At 34.8% G+C, this 19,355-nt stretch overlaps 1 protein-coding gene across 1 annotated transcript in view; it reads right to left on the bottom strand.

Annotated features, from left to right (window-relative positions):
* Positions 1-6,587: 6,587 nt before the first annotated feature.
* LOC132061245 (uncharacterized) overlaps positions 6,588-19,355 on the bottom strand; it is a 14,301-nt gene continuing 1,533 nt past the window's right edge. Inside the window, exons 3-5 of the mRNA XM_059454093.1 lie at positions 19,205-19,343; positions 7,778-7,867; positions 6,588-6,629 (exon numbers count right to left, since the gene is read on the bottom strand). Coding sequence (XP_059310076.1) covers positions 6,588-6,629; positions 7,778-7,867; positions 19,205-19,343 — 271 coding nt within the window. The remainder of the gene's footprint in view (positions 6,630-7,777; positions 7,868-19,204; positions 19,344-19,355) is intronic.

Here is a 19,355-nt window from a genome sequence, read left to right as displayed (position 1 = left end):
GTGAGCTTACTGGGGCAGTTAACGCATCTAGAGTCACACTGGAGGATCCATCAGCACCCAGGATCAAGGTTCGAGACTAGTCCTCCCCTCAGCCAGAGTCATCATGACGGAGTTTCTGACACCCACTCTACTTTTTGTTCTTTTATTTATTTTGTGATGTTGTGCAACCGAGGGCAGCGCACATTCTTAAGTGTAGCGTGGGAGTGTCAGAATAGATTTTTGGCATGTACTTAACTGCTATATCTGATATGTGCATATTTGATTGTCATATTATTAAATGATCCGAACTTGAGACATTGTACTTGCATGACTTTAGCTGACATGACACACTATGAGAAGTAGATTGTGTCACTCTCTTGAATGAGTACTCTTGTATAAGAACATAAATTTCTATTTCAACTTCCTTGGTATGGAGAAAGAGCTCCAAATCCAGGATAAAACAACTCAAGGAAAAGAGTAGTGCCAGTACCTCTTACTAACTTATGCTTGGATAGAACCAAAGTTGGAAATGTCACGTTGCACAGGTTTGAACTTACTGCAGGGGCGGAGCTAGCCTTGCCTGAGGGGTGTCAAGTCTGCACCGGAAAATTACATTGTATAGATAGGTAAAATTCTGGTTTTATAAGTATGTATACTAGTATTGGCACCCCTTGATACAAGCAGAAGGCTCAGCGCAGTGGTTAAGGGGTTGCAAGAAGTCCCTAAGGTCGTGGGTTTGAACCTGGATCATGACATATCTATAATTTTTGACACCCCTTAATATAAATCATGGCTCCACTACCTTAGTATCATTGCTTTAAAACTAAAAAGTGGAGGATTCCTCCTACTATTTTTTTCCTTCTATACTACTCTTTGCCCATCATATATGCTTCTGAATATGAACCCTCATATGTCATATCAGGGGTCTTTGTCAACATGTTGCAATTGTTCCCAGATAGCATCTACACCCGTAAAGATTTCCACGAAAAATTATATTATGTGTCTTACACAACTGACACTAGTTGTGTGAGATTATTTTTTGTCTCATAAAAAAGTACTAGTATAAGTACCCGCTCGATGCGCGGCACGGTGATGAGAAGTAATCACTATAAGTTAAGTGTGAGTTGCGGTGAGAACCTAACAACACTTCCTCTTAAACAATACTTTGGTACATTAAAATTACCCTAACAATTCTAACATATGGAAGTACTTAATGTATAGCAGCATAAATTCAAGTCAAAACTTATTCTGACATAGACCAAATGACGAAAGAAGTACATTGTTAACGTATTCCCCTTTTTCGTTTTGTGTAAATACTAACAGCCTAAAATAATCTTATCTTTGTTTTTGATTAATCAAAGTAAAAAATTGAAGGTATTATTAATTGTACTTGTTGTCCAGGAAAATCATCACAGTTGTTTTAGCCACAAATGATCAACATAATTCTTCTCCCTGTACGCTAATGAACATGAATAATGGTGACCATCAACAAAACAATCCATCATTAATGCTCACGAATTTGCAAAACAGACAAGCTAAGCAACAATCGTAGTTGATGTCTTATCTCCTTTCATTAACTCTGTATATCCCTTTTATTAGATAGCACACTCCTTAACATTGGAAAATAAATAGCATAACGTTTAGGAACAGTGAATTATTAAGCCACATAACTTTTCTTTTCTTCTCCTCATGAAACAAATCTCCTCCGAAGTACAGTTAAATTCTCAAATGATCTTAGCGTCTCATTTCGCTATGCTCATCTGTCCAAATACTATAGAAATTTGAAGAAACCTCAATGCACATGCATATACCATTTTCGCACTACTACTACTACAGAAGCATAGCACAACACTGATTCCAAAATGAATATTCAAGAATCAATTAAATTCATAATCTTTGCAGATAAAATGGAGTGGCTATACTTCAATTTTTTGTTGGTGATGGAGATTACCACCCTTTTCAACCGTGGTTAATGCGACCATTTGATGATCCTATTGCCAAATCGAATAAATAATAATGCGCTTGCCAACAGTTAAAGCCATTGCGAGGTTGAGAAATTGGGGTGTTTTGAGTGACGTCGATTCTTCAAGATAGCAGTGACTTCTATTGGTGTTTATTCAATACTTCAAAACATTACCGGCTTGACTACAAAACATATATTTTCAATCAAGTTGTAAGGCCTTAAAGTAATAAACAGAGTTTAAAAAGTTTCAGTTGATAAGTCTAAGGCCTTATCAATAGTCGCATATTTTTCAGTTGATTCAAGTTTTAGCTGTAAATCAATTTTGTATTACAAAAACTTGGTCTGCATTCAATTTGCAGTACAACAAAGTTCGGAAGTATGCCTAAATGTAGAAACGGCTAACAATAGTAATAACTAAGCCATAGATGGCTGATGTGGCTCGAAAAAAATACAAAAGAACACACTGAATGACCAAGTTGCTTCATTTACCTTCTCTGCTGCTGCGATGTCATTTTATAAGTCATTTTATAAGTTTGCTTATGCTTCATGGTTAATTAGACAGGTTCCTGGGTCCAAGAATAAGTGCTCATCTAAAGGATCAGAGACGAACACACCCTAACATTAGGGTCTGCAGCAGCAATAGCCTCTTAACTATTGTAGTGTGAGTTATCCAGGTTACGATACGAAGGGGTGTAAGGCCAAGGCGTTGCTAAAATTGATATTTCCTCCACTCTTCTTAAGGAATGCCAAAGAACAATCAACATCACCCGTGTCATACTGCAACCCACAGTTCTTTGGAGCGTTCATTGAATGAAAATTTTCTAGCAGAAATGTGTTGCTGGCTCTCACTACTAAAAAATCACTATTTAACCATTGAATTAATTTCTCACAGAAAAATGTTCAGTGGCTATTTCTCACTGAATGTCAGTGGAAAAAACCTAAATAGTAGTGTTTTCACATGGAAAAATTATAAAGTTTCCCACCGTTTCAATGGAAACATGTTTCCCACCATGCGTTTTTCCAGTGAGATTGTTCGGTATGAATGAAGTGGGAAAATCATGTTCTGTAGTACAAATTTCCCACTGAACGTCTGTGGGAAAAACCTTTATTTCTAGTAATGTCTGGCATGATAATGGAACTACTTCCTCCATTTGGTGGTATAAGTTAGTCTCTATTTTTTGGATCTCTTATAAAGTTAGCAGCTATTCCTATCACTCACGACAGCAAAAATCATTTGCCCCAAAGATAATATGCTAGTGAATATAATGTTAAAAGCTCATCCAAGTTAGTACTTCAGAGTCTTCAGAAAATGAAATCAAGACATCTCGAACTTGTCGTGCAACAGGCTAAATGTACGGAGATCTTTGAATTAGTAGTAATTGACAACATAAATGATTTTAACTAATCAAGACACGAACAGAAACATCAAAGTAACAATGATATATCAAAGTACATGACGATACAATGTAGTAGAAATGATGGCAGCAGCAGAAACAGAGAATGCTAAGAGTGGGGAGATATATGGAGATTCTGGGGTTAGGTGTTGATAGTAGTTTACAGAAAGTGGGTCACAAACATACGCACTATAGAGCAAATATGTTTATTTGTTTTTACTTTTTTCTTGATTGGGCAACAATTATCTATTTACGTGGGCTTTAATCTATTCCCAAAACGTGCAATGGATGATACAGGGTTACCACGATTCAATTCAAATTTTTTGCAGTGAAACAAAATGAATTAGTTAGGCTTCAACCTAGAAATAAATTCAACCATAATTCAGTGAAAATACGTTCAGTTATAGTCAATTAAGCATCAATGAATATAAGTACAGCAAACAGTAAAAATAAAGTAAGTTTAATTCTGTACTAACCAGGCGGGATATCTTGAGGCAAGGCTTCAAGAAGAGACTTCAACAAATAGGGGAAAATGAATATCGACTGCACAGAAACACAACAACAAAACCTGAAAGTAAAACTAACCAATTGGGAATGAAGGGATGCGATATTGTTGCTTAAGCAAAAACCGTTCACATCTCGATTGGATAACTGATGTGACTGTTATTTAGATTTAGCGGTTTTGTTCTATATTGCTTTGGATAAAGTGATCTCAAAAGAACGTGGATAAATCTTTTTTTTTTTTTTTTCAATCCTTAAATTTCCAAACCCGTTCCAAGTAGTTTTTCTAGACAAAATTCTTTTTACCAGCAGTGGTATTTTTCTTTTCTTGTGGCATATTTACCTCCTTTCACAGAACGTGGGTTAATGGAAATTAAAAAATTTGATAGTTGTCTTTCTTTTTTTCCTTTTTTCTTTCTAAATTTTAAATTAATTCTTTAAACTTTTGCAAGTGGCAAAAAGAATATAGATTACAATTAATATTCATTGTTATGTTTTAAAAGTTAAAATAATCTGTAAATTTATAAAATTCCTGTGTTTGTGTGTGAGCATGGTAAGTAGACGTGGGGTTGAGGGAATGAGTTACATGCAGGTTAGGTGACTAGGTAGTTTAGTTTTTCTTTAAAAGATACAAATAAAACTTATTAATCTTAAATTCAAATTCAAATTCAAAAGCAATAACTAATTACTAACTAATTAACTAGCTTTTGTCCTAAAACTATCCTCTTTTTAATAATACTAGTATACTTACCCGCGCGATGCGCAGATGTTAAAAAAAAAAAAAAAAAGAGTGGAGAGAGATAATAGAAATCCCAAGAATATATTGTCCAAGTTCTTTCTAATTCTGTTCATATGTAAATCTGAGCATATATATTTTTTGATACAAATAACTCGAACATATATAGAACTTGATTCAAAACGAATAAAAATACATTATAATTAAGAGAATATATGTTTAATAATCTCTCCAATTAAATTATGAAAAGCATATGTATTTATTTTTTACTTGTATATTTTTAAATTTTTTGCTTATTCTTTTCTTCCCTTCAACACTTTTGGGTTTTCTATAAAAGGGAATAGCATTTCTATCTTTATTGATGCAGATATATAGAGCATAAACTTAATAAGTTTTGTGTTCACTTATAATAATAATAATTGGTGAAGTGGTTGTTATAAAATGTACCGTTATTTTGATTTAATAATTATTATTTTTAATATTCCGTATAATTATATTTTTACCCTGATTTTTTTTATTGTTTCATCATTTTATTCCTTATGTAGTATTGTTGCGTTAACGTGTGAGTTTTTATTAGCTTATCATATTTTTCGGTCTGAAAAAAGCAAAAAAAGAAATAAGTAATTCGACTTTTGAAAGTGCATCATAACTATAGCTAACTTTACATAGATTACATAAATATGGACAGATTATTGTTAGCTTTTCATGGAACCGTATTATTCCCCTTTTAATATTAATATTTATAAAAATTTATATCTAACATTTTGTATAATCACCGTTGAAATAGTTACAAATTCATAGTAAGGCTATCAAAGCCAACTATCTAAAATAGAGCACCAACAAAAGACCAGAAAACCTCATATCGTAACTTCTCACCAAGAACCTAAGTCTTTACATTTGGGCTCTTATACCTGGTGAGGCTAAAAAATAACAAACACAAACTATCTCATTTGCTATACATTCCCAATGTCTACTCTTATTTTCAAAATTCTAAACTTTTTCTCAATCCAAACACAACTGATGGACATTACAACTATCGCTCCCAATTTGCGGCTCCTACATTCTGTTTGTGAAGCCATACCAACAGTTTAGCCATACCCTCTTTGTAAATTCACATTGAACAAATAAGTATTCCATGTATTCATCCTGCATCTGACAAAGTGAACAACAAAAATCAACATAGTGACCCCATTTATTTAATCTGCAACGGTTAACAACTTTTTAAGTGTAACCACATGATTTACTTGCTTGTCGATAAATCTTTTCTATGCTTAAAATTATTTATGTTTAAAATATTATGTATGTAACACAAACCTAACTTAAGTTCTTTTTAAGTGTAACTACATAATCTTTTCTCTAACATAAGTAAAAGGGCAGCCCGGTGCACTAAGCTCCCGCTATGCGCGGGGTCCGGGGAAGGGCTAGACCACAAGGGTCTATTGTACGCAGCCTTACCTTGCATTTCTGGAAGAGGCTGTTTCCATGGCTCGAACCCGTGACCTCCTGGTCATATGACAGCAACTTTACCAGTTACGCCAAGGCTCCCCTTCATAAGTGATTAGAGAAAATAACATTAAGTCCTTCAATTTGGTACAAGTTAAAATTTTAGCTCGCTTGGAACAAATGAATGCACTTGAAATACGTGTAGCTAAACACACGTCAAATTTATCATTCAAATGGTACTAAGATAAATGCATACATTTTTATACGGGAAACAATGCCGCCCCAAATGTGGTGTGGATATCAGTCACATAAATCCAATAGCATAAGATCGTGATGGAAGATACATAAATGGAAAAGTCGCATATTCAACCTGCTCCTGTACTTTTAGCCTGCTCCCGCACTTACATGCCTCTTAATAGTAAAAGTGATAAAGGATAGGAGCATAAATATCTCTCTACATAATTTCAAACATGTCATAAAAATTTTAAAAATGAATGAGACAAACATGTAGTTACAAAGGGAGGCATTAAGTCGTAAGCGAAATCATGTTAGATTTGTCTGATAAAAACCTCTAAATTCGCTGTTGATTCTCCATAACATCCTTGTTCAATGACTGCATAAAGTTCATTAGATAACAAAAATACAAATTAAAGATTTATGTTAGAAACAACACTAAACAAATTTAATATAAATTTTACACATCTCCATCTTCGATTATGACCATTACGGAGTAGACAACCTCACGATATTGTAGAAAATTACATAATCAAGATATAATACAGATTCTTAAAAACTAAAGATGGTACAATACCACTTAAACCATGCTATCTAAACATTTACAAACATTAACGTGACAGAACTACTGACCAAACTAAGTAAACAAAGTAAAGCAATCATCCACGACACTTTCAAAAAGAGAAAAAAATAAAGATTTACAGTAGATCATCTACTGGTCATGTGGATTATCCGGGAGTTCAGGATACTTAAGATAAACTTTTGGACATAAACGTCACGCTCAAAAGCTAGCCAATAATCACATAATTAGTCATTTGGACATAAACGTCACTTGAGCTCAGATGTTTCTAATCAGGTAGAACATTTTCGTAAAACCACTAACCAAGTCTTATCTTTTAATCAGAACAATCAATTATTTATTAGTTGGAGGAAGTTACTAACAGAGTAAGCACAACGGTGTGCTGTTTTCTCTTTCCCGCGTTGCTATGACCACAAGTAATCTGGCCATTAGAGCATTCTCTACAATGGAGAAGCAAATCAAGAAGTTTTCACCAATATTGAGAATGCAATGATGCAAAGCTATCTACAACGAAAACCATAATAACTTTGGGCATTTTGTGAAGTATCGACTGTCGTTGAATTGATTTTTCTATGTGCATACTTTGGTATCTTCTAATATATCTAAAGTATAATTATAGTGAGAGTTTGACCAGATATATGTCATGACATATGCTCCTTGTTCGAAATCTGTCCACCAACTCTTCCACAATGTCAACAACCTGCAGATAATGAATATCATACTTGAGTTATTTTTCCTTTGTAAAGACCCTTGTGTTTGTTTTATGGTTGTCCGTAAAATGGATCATAGTGTAAATATGCGAGAGGATACCAATTCATTTATTATTTTTCAGAAATAAATTTTTTGGGGCATAGTGGGAATTAAAAAGAATATAAATATGCATCATAATATAAAGAAAAAAAAGTAGATGCATCATATTTCAAATTTCAAACATATCCTTTGCTCACTGGACTCGTTGGACAACCGTTAGGATTTTCTTCCCTTTGAAGACCCCTGTGACCTGTCCTTGTCAAAATAAAGAACCAAGGGCTTTCAACCTTAACAGGAAACAAAAAAACAAAAACAAAAACAAAAAAAAACCTTAACAGGTAAGACTCAGAGTTATACATAGTTCAAGGTGAAATAGCTAAAAGTAGTAGTATAAATAAGTTTAATTGAGAAGCAAATATGCCGAGCTCCTTTGATATCAACAGAGGGATTATGAGCAATAGAATCAATTAAATTGAAATAAGGTATGTGCTGCTCACGATCATATGGTACGTGCCGCAATTGTACAAAATGAGCCTTCATCCTCCAATGCATTATAAAAGATGTAAAGGGGCTTATCGCAACTGTTTATTGACAAAAGTTGAAATATAAAACATGCAAAATGCCATATGAAACAGATTATTTTGTGGTCTTCTGAGTCGTTCCTATTACTACACTTTATACTCAAACATCCATTCAATCAAAGTGAAACCTTGATAAAGAGCGAGAATAACATGAGAAAGTATGCTTATTATGAAATATAAGAGGGTAACTGTATCAACTGAAATATTAAATTAAAGAGAATAAGATCAACAACTTGCCACATCTACTCTAAATTCATTGTGGTAATCATGCAACAAATAAGAATATTAAATATCTACCATAACTCATGAACATAATCTTATTTTTCTTCTAAATTGTGATTAAAGCGTAATTGATATAAAGAAAGACATGGATACTCTTTCTTTTCCAACTTATTTTTGGTCTAAATACCAAGTTTAATGTACTTGAATTCAGGGGTTACTCAGGCCATTCGTTATTCGAGCCTTTGAATTTAGTATCATCTGGTTCGTTAGAAAATGATACTATAACAATTGGGTTCTCCAAAGTAATCTCCATAGTAAAATCTCAGTCTTTTTTTCGGTCACTAACAATGTCGGTGTGCTAATATCATAGTAATATTATCCTTAATAGTTTAGTTCAATTCGCCTCACTTTTCTCTTCTTATCTTTAGATAAAACAAAAAACTGTCTTGATGTAAACTAAATCTTTTCCCAGCATAAGATTATCAATAAAAGAAGAAGCTATAGGACATTATATATATATATATATATATATATATATATATATATATATATATATATATGAAGATACTTTTCCGGACACTTACCACCATGCTGTGTGAACGTCAATTTTATGTGCAAGTTACAAAAAACAAAATTCAAATTATCCAACATTGCCTGAGTTTGCTTAGTACTTGTTAACAACTTACTGTAACATTGAAATGGACCATAACCATGCTAAGAAGAGCTCATAAGTAGAGTAAAGACTCCATACCTCTGCCATTTCATTTCCTATTTACCCACAACCAACATAAACAATAGTGGTTGAGTTAGAGTACTGTATTCATTATTAAGATGAAACAAATAACTTCATTTACCTTCCTAATCAAATGTGAATAAATATTAGCCACACCTTGGAAAGAGCTTGACTAATCACTGTTTACCGCAGCCAAATGCACCATAGCATAAGTAACACCAAGCATTGCGGGGAACAAGGCATTGAGAACGGGTTGACATGAAATAGAACAGTTAACATCATATTAAATTATTAATATAAAAATCAGTAAAAGAGCACATGAATAATAGAAGGGACTAATACAATAAAATTAACGTTGTAGAACTAAAGGTATCGACGTTAAGTGAAATACCAAATATTTGGCGATTGTAATGCCATTATGCATCAATCTCAGCAACTTTTATCGATTGGATTTGCTTCAAGAAATTAATGCACGTTCTATTTTTCCTGCCACAAGATTTGTTGATGTTAACATGCTATGGTTATATTTGTTCTGTTTTCTCTGTAAAAAAGCGTCAAAAGGAGGATATTGAATTTGAAATTTTAATGTTGATACAATTCGAAAACTGTTTATGATCGTGGATAAAGAAGTTTCAGGAATTTAGTGGAAGTGATTTCCATGCTGCGAATTTTAAATTTGAAAACTCCTATAATTACGACAAAATGGGAAAATTGTAACCATCTCCAAAAATGCAAGAATTAAATTGAAGTTGTAAACCTTTATCTTTCAATTATTTTCTTATATTATTTCAATATAAAAAAAGTTAAATGTTTTCTTAAGATAACCACTCGACCAGCGTGAGGGGTCACATCCCCCATTTTGTGGAAGTGAGCATGCACTACTATGAAGATAAAATATAACTTCCCTTTTATGAAGGAAAACTTACCTCCTTTTCGGAGATATCCTTCTTTCATGCAAAATATTTCCTTAAAAAGATATAAATTTTCAATTATTTTTTAAATTTAAATTCAAAAACAATAACTAATAACTAATTAACTATTTCTTGTCCTAAAACTACCACGTGTCATTATCCTACGGTGACACTTGTCAAAATCCTAGTGCAAACTATCCTCTTTTTAATAACTAGTGTTCATACTCGCGCGATGCGCGGTTAATATTAAAGGAAATTAATTATGTAAAATTATTATCTTGTCTGTCTGAGCATATTAAATTAAATTATGTTAATAAAGTTTGTAGTAATTTTGCTTCCTATACAATGAATTATAGAACAAAAGTTATGAAATTAAACAATGGTAAAATTTTATCCGCTCAAGTATTTATACCAAATCAATAAATACATAACACACATCTTCATATATATGCCTATCAAAACATGAATTGATTATACAATTTTTCCTTAATTTATAACTTAATCATAATAAATTAGTATAATTTGGTTTAAACTCCGAGTGCGGATAAAATTTTATCATCAAAGACTACTTTAATAGTTACACTCAGCTATGAGCTATACATAAAGCTGAAATTCTTTCGATCATTATAAAAAGTTACTTGACAACTGATATCTTTTATTACGGTAAACTTTTTTTTAATGCTTTATATGTTAATATTAATCGCATATGTCATATCCTATTTTAACCGGAGTCAAAATAGTTTATAACATCCCGGTAATTCCGGGGTTATTTAAAGTACAGGAGTCGCCACCTAATTAATTGTGGTGAATTAGGACACCTAAAGTTCATTAAAGTAATTATCTAAAGTCAACTCTGTTTAAAATCTACGAAACCAAAAGATCTGAGTAAAGGTTCAACTAACCTAGAGGGAAGGTATTACGCATCCTCTAAGTTCCATTAATAATGGTTAATCCGGCCGGACTCAAATTTAATTAGGCTAAGTATAAGTGTAACATTTTAAATGTTTGGAAAATAGTTTGTATATATTGCTAAAATTAGAAATAGGAATATAATAATGTTATTAAAAATAAGACTTGTGGAAAATTATAATTTTTGCGTAAAAGAGTTTAATTATAATAAGCTGAAAGGTGTGAGATGGTGCAACGTTTTACAAATATTTGAAACAACTTAATAACTAGGTGTTAATTGATTTTAACAGTTATATATATATATATATATATATATATATATATTAAATGACTAGATAAGATAGACAGATGGCTAATGCAGAAAATAATTTTATAAATAGGCTTTCTTTAACTAATCGCTTAGTAAGATAAGTATTTTAGTAAAAAGACACTTGAACTAACTCCCATCCTATAGTAATTTATTGACTATTAATTAAAGACTTGAAGATATGTGTATTAATGACATTTCTAAATTTCTAAGATAGTAAAAGTGGATCATGATTTCTTTTAGCCCAAAATATGTAGTCATGCTATTTTAAAAATCAATTATTCTAAGAAAGATAAATATTAAGAGTATTATAAACAACTTAAATATAAAAAGAAGAAAATGAGACTTTATGGAATTAATTATTAGTTTCCTTTTAAATTAACTACCCATCACTCTAATACTAGTCACACTAAGTCCTTATAAATTCTCCTATGATTCATCTAAGCTAAGAGAAAAATAAAGAGGTAGTCAAAATATCACAAGTTGAATGCAATAAAGTAAAATAGAAGCACAAGAAATATAAATAAACGGATTCAGCCCATTTTGGGCTACTGTGACCATGCACGCTGTTGGGCTTAGCCCAGAAACTCTTTTAAAAGCTGCTGTGGACTGTTTCTGTTATTGGGCTTGGCCCAGACTTTGTTTTCCCATTTTTTGCTGCGGATAGGGGCTGGATAGAGAGAAAGATTTCGTTGGGCTTTGGCCCAACATCGAATGCGGAAGATGACGAGTCCCTCGGACTCGTGTGCGAGATGGTCATGCATAAAATAAAAGAAAAAAGGAAAGGATTAGTATATATCTAAGCATTTATATTAAGGCATGAATAATTTATGATTGACCTAAGCAAGCACACAAGTTGAATAAATAAATCAATAAACGACAAAGATGGCCTTTAAAGACACAGTTAGGGCCCAAAATAACAAGAGAGAAATCCAAGGCCCATATGGGTTCCCTAACAAAATCGGGAGCATTCACCCAAAGGCGCAGCACATTTAACATATAAGAGGGGCAGCCTAACATCAGGAACAGATCTGAAGGTCACGTAGTGGTTATCGTATAGTTGTGTGTATACGTTAAGGGTACAAAAAATGTAAAGAACCTGAAATGTACTCTATCTGTCTCTTTCATTTTTTAGGGCTGTTGGTTTGTAAAAAGAAAAAAAATGGAGAATCATAGGCAAACTACGGAGAGGGGTAACCTCAGTCATGGCCAACAAGAATTCGTAAGCATTGTTACGAAAATAGAGTCCTATATCATGGTTCGTCGTAGCATTCAAAGCAAGAACAAGACAAACTATGAAAAGCATTGAAACATTATTTCCAGCATTTAAAGGAGCATATAACCGTACTGGACAGAGACAATAATAATACAAGCTAAAATTTACACCACAACTACGACTAAAGAGGGTAACACACAACACTTGCACCTATTGTCCCATCCATGCAGACCCAAATCACCCTTTTTTTTCATCATTTTTTATAAGATAGTTCAGAGACAAGGAAAATGATAATCCTTCTACATGTTTTCAGAAACCAAGGTTAGACCAGGAAGGACTACATATTCCCCATCTCAAAAATTCTGATCTTGATCAAACACCTAGGGAATAAACATATTTTAATGCATAAGCAGTTTTGCCATTTATTCGGCACAACCAGTTCACATATCCAGCATTTAAGATCAAATCAGATTTATGATCATTTGAACAAGATAACAGTCATTCATTACACAGATTCTTGTCACTGGTTTGAATAGGCCATAAATAGGGCGTGAGACATGTTTCTTAGACCAGATAATTGATCATACGCTTTACATATCTTATAAATCAAGAACAAAACTTTAACCAAGGCCGAAACAGAGCAATATTTAACTTATAATATCACCATAAGTAACACATAAGATGTATTGTCCAAAACTTAGCAAAATTAACCATGCACTCGACCCATTTCGGCAACTAAAAGCAGATCCCACCAGCAAGTTCTTCATATGTCGGCCATAGTATAAAAGAATACTAGTCATAGTTAATTCATGCCAACAGTTCTGTCATTTTCTCCTAAACATGGATTAAATAGTTTGTAATCATAGAATATTCATTTTGACTTGATTTAAACCAACTAAGCGTGTACTTCAACTGAGAAGGTATGAACTTAAAATGGGTTCTTTTCAACTCAATTAGCTCTAGCAAACACAAGCTTTTGTAGTTAAAACTGAACCTCGTGAACATAGATTGATACTAGACATAGTTAAACTAATCATTTAACTCATGACTCTAAATATACATACCACTGTATAAAACATAACTTTTATAATTAAACAAAATACCTAGCTCATTTTAGATTAAATTGGTTAACTGAGACAACACACACATAAGTCACATTCATGAGCCAATACTGATACTATGGAACTAATAAGGGTAACAAATCAATTACTAATCTCTAAACAAAGACGATCAGTAAATACAATCTCAAAAAAAAACATAATTACCCTAAACTTATTAAGCTAATTAGTTTCCAATCCAATAACAAACTGAGATATCAATGCTGAGGAATCTCCATGACTTCAGTCTAAATTGATTAACATCTAATTAAAAAGTGGAATATACAAACAACAAACATAAGCGCACAGAGATGCTTAAAATAAACAGAAATGGTGTCGAGTTTTACCTCTTGTGGGTGCAATGAACTGGGACGGGGTCTCGAATCTATGCTCCCGAACCCGATTAAAATAACTAAGAGTTTCAGCTCGGAGAATGGAAATAGAATAATATATGGTTGTTTTAGAATGAGGCTATATTTTCGACGATAATTTTCAATCCCAAAATCTTGTATTTTTTCAGAAGTGTTTCTGATTTAAAGGAAAATCAAGACCGACTAAAAGGAACCCAAGACTTGATCATCCCAAAAAAAAAAAAAACCCTTTTCGGCTAAGAACTTAGAGAGCATTTATAGGAGAAGGTTAGGGTTTTCTAGGTTCGAAATTTTGAGCGGGATTTGAAGTGAAGGATCTGTTTGAAATTTAAATAAAGCTGTTCGTTTTTCTGAATTTTTATGTTAAAGCAAAAGATTTCGTAGAAATGGAGAGGCATGGTCTGAGTTGGAGAGAAAGTAGCTTGGATTTTTGCTCAAAGGGGAAGAAGAGTCCAAGATCGTGGCTGAGATGAGTAGAGTGAGGTAGAGACAAAACTATGGCCTAAAATGGAGCGAGCAGCCTCTGTCCATGGCTGATGAGGCTCGTTTTTTTGCTGGAAATGGAACGAAAACGAGAGAGAGTGATGAAGCGGCTGGTGATGAAGAGGAGGCGTTTGATTAGGTTTAGTTGTATAGGAATAGTGGGCCGGGTCGGGTATAAACGGGTGATGGGCTGCTGATTTCGTTTGGGCTTAAAAACAATGGACTGCTATGTTGAAAATTGGGCTATTATTTTGTAACTAGTACAAGATATATTATGTGAAGACAAATAGTAATTAGTGTGTATAAAGTAAAAATTAATTTAACGAGTACAAATTCTAGAATGAAATGATGACGAACCATTTGAAATTTGTGCTAAAGTAATGAAAGTAAATAGTAGTAGAAAATAAAAATAATGGTGAAAATAAAATATTTAGCTCGTTAATAAATTTAGCAGCTCCAGGAAATAAATTAGAATAAAGGAGGAACAAAATTGGGTGTCAACAGATGCCCCTCTTCGACCGGAGACGATGTAAGAGTTTTCGGGCGAAGAAGTTGACGTAGTAGCCAATTTTGTTCCGACCAATAAATGTGAATTCGGAAGAATTTGAAAAAATATGGGCAGGAGAATTGGTGGCAAATATTATGGGTGGAAAGAATTATGGCCGACCCACGATTTTGAGTTGCCTACATATCTCGGGTTTCGCGAGAATTAGGCTGTATGTAGTTCGAAAGAAACGAATCGATACCTACGCTACGCTTTTGCCCCAGTGTTGAATTATGGTGAGACTGGGGTATAGAAAAGGCTTATAAGATTGTGAGAGAGTTGATTGAGTAGAGTTCTAGCGGCGGATATGAAAGAGAAATTAACCTACGTATCACGTTTTTGTGGACGTAGGCGGAGTTGAGTTCGAGCGTAGATCCGCGACCTTTGCTTGTGAGTTTGATATTCCTCTTCAGCATATTTGCCCCAGTTCACTGCGTAAGATAAAGTTCCACGTTGCGCTGTGTCTCTGTAAGTTGTACTTTCTGTCAAAACTAAAATTCATATCAAAATCAGTAATAAAGTCTGGGATAAAGTTGAAAATGTAAAATTTATAAAGAATGTAAAAATGATAATAAATATGAGTGTAAGAGTGAGGATGAAGCCGTGTGGCTTATAATGAAGCAGTGTGGCCCGATATTGTCTCTGGTTGTCTTCGGGGACTTGAATGAATGCGCGATGTTTATGCTGAATATCTCCAGTTGTATTTGGAGACTTTAATGTTAATAAGGCCTCCGGCTGTCTTCCGGGACTCGATGATAAATGATATCTGCGGAATTTAAAGTAAAGTCGTTAAAGTAGGTAAAGTGGATGGTAAAGTAAAGTAGTAAAGTAAAAGTGTAGCCGTTCGGCTTATGCAGATGAGGCCGTGTAGCCATGTGATGTCTCCGGTTGTCTTCGGGGACTTGATGAAGATTTCCGTAAACTACAGGGTAAAGTTGTAAAGTGGATGATGTCTCTCGGTTGTCTCCGAGCCTTGATGATAATTCCTGTAAAGTTCAAGGTAAAGTTGTTAAAGTTGGTAAAGTGAATGATAAAGTAGAGAGTAAAGTCATAGTGTAGCCGTCTGGCTTATGCATGTGAGGGTATAGCCGAATGATGCCCCCGGTTGTCTTCGGAGACTTAATGATGATCCCTCCGGTTGTCTTCGGAGACTTAATGTTGATTCCTGCAAAGTTCAGGGTAAAGTGGTTAAAGTAGGTAAAGTGAATGATAAGAATGTAGATTCCTGTAAAGTTCAGGATAAAGTCATTAAAATTGGTAAAATAAATGATAAAGTAGAGAGGGGAAAATGATAGTATAGCCGTTTGGCTGATGATGTTGACGGTATCGTGACAAGCCAAACTAGCGACCCGTAATCTTGATTTAGTTCATCTTCAATCTCGATAACCTACAAGGAGGTATATTTGTTAATAAAGTCATAAAGTTATTGTAATAAAGAATGAAAGTAGAGATAAAGTTGGAAATAAAGCCGTTTGGCTTTTAAGGCGAGGCTTCTCGGCCATGTTTGATGGACTTGACTGTTGGTCTCGCGGCCTTTTAATTCCTGCACTCAAAGAAAAATTCTTAGTTTGGGAGGGGGAAGTTGATTCGTGTTGACTCGAAGCTTGACGTTGTGGGCACTCCATTTGTTGTTTGTTTGGATCTTGTGGTCTCCGTTCAAGCCTCGGTAGATGAACGGAGTGAAACAATTGAAAGAAAGTATTTCATTTGAAAGGTAGGTATGTAAGTATATGTATAAGGAAATGTAATTATATGTATATAAGTTGTGAAATATATATATGTAAATGTATGTGTGTAAGGAAAGATATATATATGTAAATATATGTATATAAGTTGTAAAATATTTCTGCCAACCTCAGATTGTGACACAATTGAAAAGTCATTTGTCTATACTATTTCCTGTTTGGTAGTCTTAGTCTTGTCGATGTCCAACCATTTTGTCTATACGTTTTCAAAATATGCCCCAGTTTTGGCCCAGAAGGATGTACTAAACTTATATTGTGGTGTGACCGAACCTTGTATAGGTTGCCTACGTATCCCGCCAAAGGAATCAGGTCAGAACGTAGTTCGTAGGACACATGGAAATGGTTTGAAATTTTCTAATAAAGGGACCGAACCCGATATGGATTGCCTACGTATCCCACCAAGGGAATCAGGTCAGCGTAGTTCTGTTACGTAAATGGCTAAAGGTTTGTTGGATTTTAAATGTGACTGACTCATCTATTGATAGTCTACGAATCCCGCCGAGGGAATCGGGCCATGTAGTTATTCTTAGGTAATAAGGATTTTTGGATCTTTTGTTGTAATGCAACCGAACCCTATGCGGGCTGCCTACGTATCCCACCACGGGAATCAGGTCAGCGTAGTTCGTACAGTGTATTAAGGAAAGGTTGCAAACTAGGCTATCTAACCTAATGTCGTACTTTGATTTCTTCTAGCTGCTAGCTTTGAGGTTTATGACATCACCTATCGGCTATTTCGTTTTTTTTTTTTTTTTTCAAATGAAATCTTGTCTTGTCCTCTAATTTCTTTGTTACTCTCTCGGGGTGTATGTTGTCTATTTGCTCACGTCACAATCATAGAGTTGGCAGATTTGATAAATAAAGTAGAAAATAATAATAGATGATTAAGGAAAATCAGAAATGCATTCATAGTTCTTGCAATTTAAGCTTCCAAAAGATGAGGCGAAACAACAAAAGTTTTAGGGCACAATTTAAGCCTCAATTTTAAAATTGTGCTATCTCAAAAGTTCACTACATGTTCAAATCTACCAAGACTCCCGGCGAACCAGGGACGGCGTACAAGTCCAGTTCTTCAGAGTTTCTCCTGGTTTGGCACCCCAGATGGTCGGTGTCTCGGTGTTGTGAGTAGTTGTAGCAACAATCTTCACTGGTGTTTGTTTTGGATTATTCTCGCGGAAGCAACAAAAGTTGATGACATGCCCCTCTCCATCTTCCAATTGGCGCAATGGCCTCTTTTAAATTCTTAACTTCTTCGATAGTTATCATGTTCATGTTGGCGTTTTCGTGAGTAGGCAAAGGGATTGTTGTTCACATTGGGCTGAGCTCTAGTGAGCTGGATTGCTTCTTCCTTAATCAAGGCTTTAATTTTGTTTTTAAGCCCATAGCAATCTTCAGTGTCATGCCCCACAACTCCAGAATGGTATGCACAGCGCTTGGAACCATCAAACCATTTTGGAATAGGATCGGGAATCTTCCCTTCAATAGGTTGTACCACGCCTGCCGCTTTCAGTCTTTCAAATACTTGAGCCAGAGGTTCAGCGAACCGAGTGTAATTTCGGGTATTTTTGATGTCCGGGTTTGGACGGGCTTTATGTGTGGTATGTGGTCGATTTTGGTAAGCGGGAGCTTGAACAGGTTGGTATGGACGTGGGTTTTGATAGTGAGGTGCTCGGGATTGGTAGTAATTTGCTTGGGTATTGTAGACAGGGTAAGGAGTTAGTAGAGCTTGGTAGAGTTCAGTGTAGTGGTAAGGGTAGAAGGGTTGTTGTGGATAGTTATAGTATGTAATGGCTCGGTGTGGTGGGTTTAGAGGAGTAGTTGTAGGTGGTGGGTTAGTGTTGGTGGGTAAAGGAATGTAAGGCGTATGACCTAGTGATTGATTTGGTGAGTTGACAGGTGGTGGATTTGCAAGGGTGATTGAAGGAAAGTTGTTGTTGGTAGATGCGTTATTTCGGGGAGGAAAATATTCCGAAACGGAAAATGATGCAGGTTTGGTGCGACGTTCATCGGTTCAGGAGGTGGACTTTGGAGTGTAACGGGTAAGTTGGTCATGTTTCTAACTCGATTTAGTTCTCCGCGTAGATCCTCGATCTCTTGAGTCAGGCGGGCGATATGTTCCTCATGTTGAATGGTAGTGCTATGTTCGGAAGTCCCAGGGGGATCACTAGAGACCACGATGTTTTCTGAATCAGTTGAAATAGATGCGGCCGGATCAGACATAATAATTTCCTTTCCTTGAACCATCCAACTGCGTTGAGGTAACGAAGACGTCTTTGACCTTGTGAGGTAAGGATGGTCAGCCATCTTGAGTGTCAACACGAATCAACTTTTTTTTTTTTTTTTTTTTTTTGGGAATAAAAATAAGGAAACATAAACAATGCAAATGATATTAGTTTTATGATCACATAAAATCAAGCAAGTTACGTAGCAAATAAGTCTCCAAATAAAGTCAAACAAGTCGTCACACGAATATATCAAACAATAACGCGTCCTAATTATGCATGTGACCTCTCGGGAAGTCTGCTCAGAATTATGCCCGCTATAACCTGAAGAACCACCTGCTAAAGCCTGAAGTGATGACTGGATGGGGCGGCTGTAGGGATGATGACGAACCCCGTCATGGCGTCCCCTAATAGGACCTTTGAAACTATCAAATCCA

The sequence above is a fragment of the Lycium ferocissimum genome, chromosome 6, assembly GCF_029784015.1.
Source record: "Lycium ferocissimum isolate CSIRO_LF1 chromosome 6, AGI_CSIRO_Lferr_CH_V1, whole genome shotgun sequence".
In the NCBI taxonomy this organism is placed as follows: Eukaryota; Viridiplantae; Streptophyta; class Magnoliopsida; order Solanales; family Solanaceae; genus Lycium; species Lycium ferocissimum.
Note: the sequence above shows the minus strand (reverse complement) of the source record. Positions and strands in the feature narration are given on the sequence as shown.